The sequence below is a fragment of the Leptosomus discolor genome, chromosome 9 (genome assembly GCF_034619465.1).
Source record: "Leptosomus discolor isolate bLepDis1 chromosome 9, bLepDis1.hap2, whole genome shotgun sequence".
NCBI lineage: Eukaryota > Metazoa > Chordata > Aves > Leptosomiformes > Leptosomidae > Leptosomus > Leptosomus discolor.
In genome coordinates this window covers 26,967,636-26,976,105 of record NC_141399.1, presented here as the reverse complement: position 1 = coordinate 26,976,105, position 8,470 = coordinate 26,967,636, and the positions used below count along the sequence as shown (strand labels likewise).

Sequence of the window (8,470 nt, the reverse complement as noted above, 5' to 3'; positions counted from 1 at the left end):
GAACTGCTCCCCAGTGCCATCTCTGCCCCTGGGGAACCCATTGCACCTTAGAGTCACCCTCCAGCTTTCTGTTTTAAGGGAGTGTTTACAATAGCAGCTGCATCTTCACCAGCTTTTAGGGACCCAAGCAGCTGAAGCTGATGGATCACTTGCTATGTCAGCTGGAGCTGTGATCCCAGTGGCCTCAAGCTGAGGGAAGACTTGGGTTAACCCACCATGCGTTGCTTGCTCCTTCAGTCATACAGGTCACAGATGGTGGGGTTTCTTGAGGAGTTTGACCATTACTCTTCCTTGGCCAAACTCATGTCAATCTACCAAGCAACCAACAGGACAACCTTCAACTGGACAGACAGCCGCATTGTTGAGTGGGAGAAATTTGCTGAGCTGGCTAAATATGAGCCGGAATCCCAGAAACCAACAGTGAAAGCTCTCCTCATCGTGGCGTACTCAGTCATTATCATCATGTCTCTCTTTGGGAACATGCTGGTGTGCCACGTGGTGCTGAAGAACAAGAGGATGCACTCAGCCACCAGCCTTTTCATCGTCAACCTGGCAGTGTCTGACATTATGATCACGCTGCTCAACACGCCTTTTACCCTGGTAAGTGGCCCACTGTGCTGTCCCTTCAGCCAGGAGGGGAGTCTCTCCCAAGAATGCTCTGCCTGGTGGTCACACCCTCTCTGTGCATGCTCTTCTAGGACTGAGGCATGAACCCAACACAATCAAGTCTAATAGACAACTCTGCCAGGCAAGTAAAACCCTGTTCAGCCACCTGTGGGCTGCCTTTGCTCTGTTAGACTCTGCATCTCCTAAAAGACTCTAAAGTCTCTCCAAGTATGCCACCAAACCACAGCAAGAGCGTCTTGGGGAATGCAGAATTAGTGCCTGGATGAACATGTATTTTTAATGTACACGCAGGAGAGCACTAGAGAGTCACACTTAAAACTTAGTGGATCAAACAATTTGAATGTCAGTCATACTCAGGTGACTGGAAGAAAGCAGTCAAGCTCTTCAGAGCTGCCAGTTGGGTAAAGTCTTCAGGGAAAGATCTCCAGACTTGAAGGGGGGTTTGTGTGACCAAAACTTTGTTAAATATAGTTGTTAGTATAATCAAAAGGTTACTACCCCTGTTCAGAAGTGGTGTTCACATGAACAGGCCAGGAGGGCTGGGACAGCGCCACTTGTTTAATCTGTGGGTTTTGACCTTAGAAACTCTTAAGTAAAGATGTTTCAAAATCCAATGTAGCTATTCTTTCTTTGGGTTTCAGGTGGAGCTGCCCAGCCAGCCAGCCCAAACCCGTGTGCCAGCTCAGGTGCAATCCAAAAGGCTTCTCCATGGATTTGTTTTCAGTCCATTTGCTGGCTGATGACCTGCTATTTTTCCCTCAGGTTCGGTTTGTGAACAGCACGTGGATTTTTGGAAAGGCCATGTGCCACATCAGCCGCTTTGTGCAGTACTGCTCCCTCCACGTCTCCACGCTGACCCTGACGGCCATCGCCCTGGACAGGCGCCAGGTAAAATGCACCCAGGAACTTTTCCAAGCTTTTTAGTTTGACACCCAAACCCCATAGAACACCAGTCTGTAGCATCCCGAGCTTAAATTCTGATTTAGTTGCCTGTTTGTTCTTTTGCTCCTTTTCCCATTGGGTGTTTGCTACATCATCGAGTTGCAGGACAGTTGGAGTAAAAAGAAATTCTGAGACTAAAGCCCCATGGTGTAACCGCAGGACTAATGTTGGACCAGGGTAAAGGGGAGAGGCAGAGTGGGAAATCTCTGTTGGAAAATGCTGGGAGGAGACTTCAGCACTGTGACATGACTGTGCCCACTGTCTGCTTGCAGCCAGGCTGGGCGAGCTGCCCACTCACTGCAGGGCCAGTGCAGGGAAGAGAGGGCAGCCCAGGCCACGTGCTTGTCTCTAGCAATCACTCTCCTTTCCTGCCCTATTCATCAAATAGTATCTTCCAGACTTTCTGATTTTATAAGCTTTTACCTTTTCACCTAACAAAGAAGATTTCATTAAAGATGAGTTAACACCTCAAAAGAGAGGAGGAGGGCTCAGCTTCATAGGTTCAGCAGAACAGGAGACATTTCTTTACATAATTCATACAGAATAAAGAAACATAACTGTAAGTGAAGAGACTTGTGTAGATATCTTCTTTTTTTCCTACCTAATGTAACCCACAGTTTAATGAAAATGGTCCTCACAGAACAAAACAGGAAAAAGTTTATTTGAAAGCACTTCTGAGCAGACTGAAAATTACAATACTTCCCATTTTCCAGGTCATTCTAATAAGTGGGATATTTTCCTAATCGCAGCTGTCATTTTCTTAACTGTATTAGATTATGTCAAAAAATGCCTCTGCTGTGTGCATTGATGATGGGACTTTGCTTTCCCGTGTGCTGCGAGTCATGGTGAAGTCTCTGTTGCAGGTCATCCTGAACCCGCTGAAGCAGAGGATGTCACTAACGAAGGGAGCACTGAGCATCTCTGTTATCTGGCTGATGGCAACCTGTTTCTCCCTACCCCATGCCATCTATCAAAAGCTTTTCCAGTACAACTACAGGTGAGGTGTTTCCCCTTCCAAGCGAGCACAGAGAGGCCCGATAGCCCTCTGTGGCGAGAGCTGCTGGAAGGACTCCCAGGCTTGGAGGAGGACGTAGTGGAACTGGTGGGAGTTTGTGTGTGGATGAAGTCTCGCTTCCCACAGCAGAGGCTTGGCCAGGCTCACCGCAGGGCACACACGTCCGCAAGACTTGCATTTGCTTTCGCCATCTCCCAAACGCCTGGACGAGGGGTGAATCTCCCCCCATCCTCATGCTGGGGGCAGGCTGCAGGCGCAGCCTGGCTGGGGCACAGCAGGTCAGTGAGAGAAACCTTCCCCAGTGCCACGATACCATCAGGAGGGACCTTGTCCTGAGAAGGCCATTTTCTCCCGAGGGCCTTTCCTTTTCCCTCCTCACACTCACTCAGCTCCTTAGACCTAAGACCATGTCTAGCCAACTTGCTCAGGCAAGGAGGAAAGGGAAAGCCAAAGCTACAGTTTGAAAAAGAAAGAAAAGAAAGCTTATGGTGTGAACATCTGATACTGATGTTAGCAAGACTACACAGAAAGAACAGGGAGGAGAGGAGCGTGTTTGTGAGTCAGCAGGGCCGTGAACCCACATCTCCAGGACTTCATATGCTGATTCACACATTTTAGCTTCCTTGCATGTCATCCATCTGGATTTATGACACAAGACCAGCCTTTCTTAAAGCTTGAGGCTCCTCTGCCCAGCATTACATAAACAAGAAATGCAGAAGAGAAGCCTCCACCTCTTCCTTTGCAGTAAAAGCTGGTGAGAGGAACAGTGCTTTGACTGGGGAACGAGGGTGTCTTGGTGGGCAGCTTTGTCTTGCCCAGCTGGGAAGGGAGCTCTTGGCTGAACACAACAACAGAAGCTGTTAAAAGGACATTAAATGGAATTTCATGTCCACTTGAGGACTGCTGAAGTAGCAGAAGAAAGTGAAGCTTCTGATCTAGAAGGGAAAAAAAAAAAAGAACAACAAAAAAATCCTTGTCTTCCCCTACTTCCATCTGATCTAGTGGTGCCATTCACCCTCTCTACCACCCTCTCTACCAGGGAGAAATGAAGAACCAGAAGTTTTGGGTTGGTTTGCCCTTGCAGTCTTTTATTTCTCCGTGGTGCCCAGCCTGTCCTGGCTCTCTTGTCCCCACCAGCTGGTGGCATTGCTATGACTCATGCTGGCTAGAAAACAGGCCATGGTGCTACACAAACACGTTTTTGGTGGTGGTGTGTCATGCTGCTGGTGCCTGCATTTCACAGGAATGCTGAACTTGGGGCCAAGGGGATAATCTTACACTAATCAGTATCTTCAACTTGAGAGGAATGTCCCAGAGAGCAGGGTGAGGGGCTAGTAATAGGCAGCGTAGAAAGATTTCTTTTGTAGATACTGAGCTTCTCTATAAAGGACAAGTATTTTTCTTCCTACAGCATAGCCACTTCCCTCCTGCTAGCATGGCAGGGAGAGGGTTTAACTGCCTGTGCAGGCCTTTTATTGCTGCTTGTATATGAGAGGTTACACAGAATGGGAGTGCACTCTGGGGCTTCACAGCTCTTGTACTTGTGATTGGTTTGACTGAGATACCTCTGTGGTGGATATAATATCTTCAACTGCTTCAACTTGGTAAACAACATGCTGGGTTACTCCTGCGCTCGCATTGCCTTGCAGCTGTGTGCAGGGTATTACTGAACAAATTGCTCATGAATGAACAAACCCGCTATCTGTTTCGGGGCAGCTGTCTCTGTTTATCTGTTAGCACAGCCAGAGGAAACCCAGCCTCACATCGGCATGAGGCAGCCTGGCAATATACGGACTTCCAGGATGTGCTATTCTCATCCCTGCTTTCCATTGAATAAAAATCGCAGTTGTAATATTGCTTGTAATATCCCCTGCAGGGCCTGGGGCTCTTGAAAAGCCCCAGCAGGGAGCTATTTGGGATCTGGGGACAGGAGAACATGGGCTCCGCCACCATCCAACCCTCTGGCTGCAGTGCACAGCAATGTGGCCAAGTCCATGGTCGCACCAGAATTTACCAAAACACAGTGTCCTGTCTGGTTTTGCCCTCAACCAACCTCTTCCCTGAAATAATTGTGAGCCTCTGCTACAGCTCGGCGCCCCTCCTTTGGAAGGTGAGAGGGACGGGGGGCAGCGAGGGCAGGGGTTGGATTTCAGTAACCTATGGTCTCACACTGCTGTCCGCTCTGTTCAAACACACTGTTTAAGCTCCGCAAGCACCAAAGTGTCACCTTCACTAGCCCCCAGCTGCACTCTAGCACCGACGGCCGCAGCCCGAACACTGACCCCAGCTCAAGGCACTCCTCAAATAGCTGATTCCCAGGGTGGGCAGTGAGGGGTGACCGCCCCACTCCCACACCCTTGCTTCTGCCCATTCCCTTCAGTTTAGCTCTTCGGCCGTGGCGGGTCTGGCCCTGTGCTGGGGTGTCATCTCGGGTGCTGTGCTGGCTTCTCCTGCCAGATCTCCAGCTGCCCTGGCCTGTTGCCTTTGGCAGGCAGAGTTGCCTGCAGGCAGGGGCTGGGTTCGCCTGTGCCAGCAGTGTGCCAGGATCCCCACTGGATCCTGGGGAGGAAAAGGTCGGGAATGTGGTTCAAAAAGGCCGATTTTCACTTCTATGTCAGTTCACCTCTCAAGCAGCATCTCCAGGGTCATCCGTGGCTGTGGAGCTCTGCTGCTGTGCCTGTTGCCATTCATCCAACAGCCACACGCAGGCCCTGCTCACAGCCGCCCATTTTCAAGCAATCTTCTATTTGTGGCACAAAAGCCATCTCCAGAGGTTGAAAGCAGGATATTAAAGATATTAATCAATACTGCAACGACTAGTGCGGCTTGAATGGGGACTGAAGTGTGTGCTGAATAGAAGTGGGCAGAGGACAAGGGTTGAAGTGAGAAGATCAAAATGGAATAAGAGAAAGAGGGGGAAAAAGGGAAAGAAAAAGAGAAAACATCCGCTGGAAATAAATGCGTGAGTGCTCCTTTCTCCTAGTGTTTCATCACTTCCAGTCATCTGCTGTGGGATGCGGAGGGGATGCATGGTGCTCTGCGGAGAGTGCTGAGGTGTGTCAGCTGAGAGCTGCTGCCAGCCAGAAAATGTCAACAGAGCCTGGATCCGCTGGGTTGTGTGTGACAGGTTGCTGAAGTGCTGTTAAAATGAGCTATCACATATAGTTAAGCTCAGTTCTTTTGTTAGTTAGCCATCAGAAGTTAAACAGTCAGGATTAAGTTAAACTTGAGTTAAGCATCCAGGTTTTCTAATAACCAAGGCTGTTTTAAGATGCAGCAATGACATTTTAACAGCTGGTCCCCTGAAAAGCTGATGGGAACGGGATGGTCAGTACGGGAAGAAGAGTGCTGCCTGTGTAGGTGGGGTCATGCCCATGAGGCTTTCGCACAGCCCCCAGCCTCCAGCAGACCCTTTCCTTCCACCCGTCATGGCTGTGACTCCCCAGCTGCCTCAGCAGCTTTTGCTGTGGCCAAGGGGGTCTTGTGCCGGCTGGGGGGCACAGGAAGGCGGGTGGGCCCGTATAGGGCACGGACTGCAGATCCAACCTGACAAAGGCAAGTTGGACCTGTTGCAAGAGTGCTGCAGCGGTGATCCCAGCATGCGCTATGACTCTGCCGTGTCCCGGGAAGATCAGGTTGGTTGTGCCTGGCCAGACCACAGTCGCCCAGCCCACATGCATGAAAGAGGAGCAACATGCCTGGGCTGGATTTCTGGGTGGGCACATTGAGGGAATCCTGGGCATAGTGTGTCCTTTTTCCAGGCATGTAGGAATTGCCCATGGGACTGGAGACAAGCAGGAATTAGGTGGGTCTCACCCACTGCCCTCTTTCCTCCTACACTCGGTTTTTGGGGAAGAGGAGACCCGTGTCTCAGTGCCATGCACCCAGGGAAGGAGCTGATGCAGCCAGGTCAGTGATTCTTTCTCAGTAGCCGCTTTTCTAAGAATGGGCCATCAGAGGTGACTTTTGCCATGTTAAGAGGACACAGGGACTCATTCAGTTAAAATCAACTGCAGATTCTAAGAGGAAACTCCAGTTTGTCTTTCTAAGACTTTCTTTTATTGGACAACATAACAAGTTAAGGGGAAAGGAGGTAAGAATATACAGTAGCCAGTCCTATCCTCAGTGAGACAGACACGGAGAACATCATGAGAAGACTTCCTGGGAAACAGAGGTTTGACTGAGCTTTGCTTTGTTGACCTGAGCAATACCTCCTCAGTCCATGTGGCAAACCCGAGGAGGTGGTTTTGGGTGGTGTGGAAGCCCCACTGTGGTTTGCCAAATTGGCAGCATCTGTTTTGCAAAGCAATGGCCACGTGCTATATATGCATTTCTTTGTTTTCCAGAGAAGCCACTGTCCGGAGTTTGTGCCTCCCTGATTTTCCTGAGCCCACAGAGCTGGTCTGGAAGTATCTGGACCTGTCTACCTTTCTCCTTCTCTACCTCCTGCCTCTGCTAATTATCACTGTCACCTACACGCGCCTGGCCAAGAAGCTGTGGCTCCGCAACGCCATCGGAGACATCACCACACAGCAGTATATTGCCCACCACAAGAACAAGAAGAAGAGCATCAAGATGCTGATGCTGGTGGTGGTGGTCTTTGCTGTCTGCTGGTTCCCTCTCAACTGCTACGTGGTGCTCATCTCCAGTCTAGGCATCAAGACAAAGAACTCCCTCTATTTTGCGCTGCACTGGTTCGCCATGAGCAGCACCTGCTACAACCCTTTCATCTACTGCTGGCTGAATGAGAGCTTCCGCTCAGAGCTCAAGTCCCTGCTCTGCATGTGCCAGAAGGTGCCTCGGACTCAGGACAACGTGCTGCCACCTATGGTCACGTCCTGCCACGAGGCATGGATGGAACAGGCCAGGTACAGGAAGGGACCTGCCTCGCAGACTGTGTGCTCCGCTGTGAACATCCAGATGGCCATCACAGACCTGTGAGCTGGCGGGCTGAGGTGAGTTAACTGGATTCGGTGGACATCGAAGGGCATCTCATAATTTCTCCTCAGGAATCGATCAATGTTGCTGCTCTGCTGTTTTACTACTGACTTTTGACTTGTATCACAGTAGCACCACCTTTACTCGGTGCGGTGGGAGCAGAGGCTCTCACGCACCCTCCCTATGAGCCCACAGCCGCAGCTGGTCCAAGGAGCAGGTATATGTGCAAGGGACATGGAGGGCCACAGACAGGGGGTTTTGCTCTTGGGGGTTTCCGATTTTATTACTGGCAGAGGGAGTGGGACCTGGGTTTCTGCCATTGCGCGTGCTGTCCCAAGTTGCTGGCCTGTCTTAGTGCTCCTAACACATGCCACAACACGGAGGCTTTGCAGAGCAGCAGAAACGGACCCGTTCTGACATGTGTTTGAAGGAAAGACTTGGACATCCAGGTTGACTCCATCCATATGGAGTATCACCCCATAATTTATACCAAAGCCTCCCAGCAGAGGTAAGGGTCAGTCAATAGCAATTTCCCCTTCAGCTGGTGCTTCTCCTCCTTCGCTCACTCCCTGGCTCTGTCTCACCCCTCCTTCCACTGCTTCTGGAGCTGCAGAGCCAGCCGCTCCAAACCAGCCCTGGCTGAGCAAGGAGCAGGCATCCACGCCAGGCACTGGTGGTGATACCTCCAACAGCACTTGGGTGGACAATTTTAGTCCACTGAGAATTTATTTTTGGTTTTATTATAAATATATTTATTTAGGAAATAAACCTACACTGGCACTAAACAAAAGGCCACAAAATATTTCATCAGGATTGTACCATTCACTAACTGAAGAATGAACTCATTCTCTATAATTACTAATTGCTATAGAAGAGTTTCGTTTAAAACTATGGAACTGAGTCTGACTAAGGGAGTAGATTTTGTTTACAGTCCTGGGAAAAAAAGGT

General features: G+C 49.9%; 1 protein-coding gene across 1 annotated transcript; it reads left to right on the top strand.

The window, feature by feature from the left end:
* The first annotated feature begins 216 nt into the window (after window positions 1-216).
* On the top strand, window positions 217-7,525 carry LOC104354629 (G protein-coupled receptor 83). The gene is made up of 4 exons (XM_009961598.2): window positions 217-600; window positions 1,390-1,515; window positions 2,433-2,566; window positions 6,931-7,525. Exons 1-4 carry the CDS (start codon window positions 217-219, stop codon window positions 7,523-7,525), a joined length of 1,239 nt encoding a protein of 412 aa, XP_009959900.2.
* The last annotated feature ends 945 nt before the right edge of the window (window positions 7,526-8,470 follow it).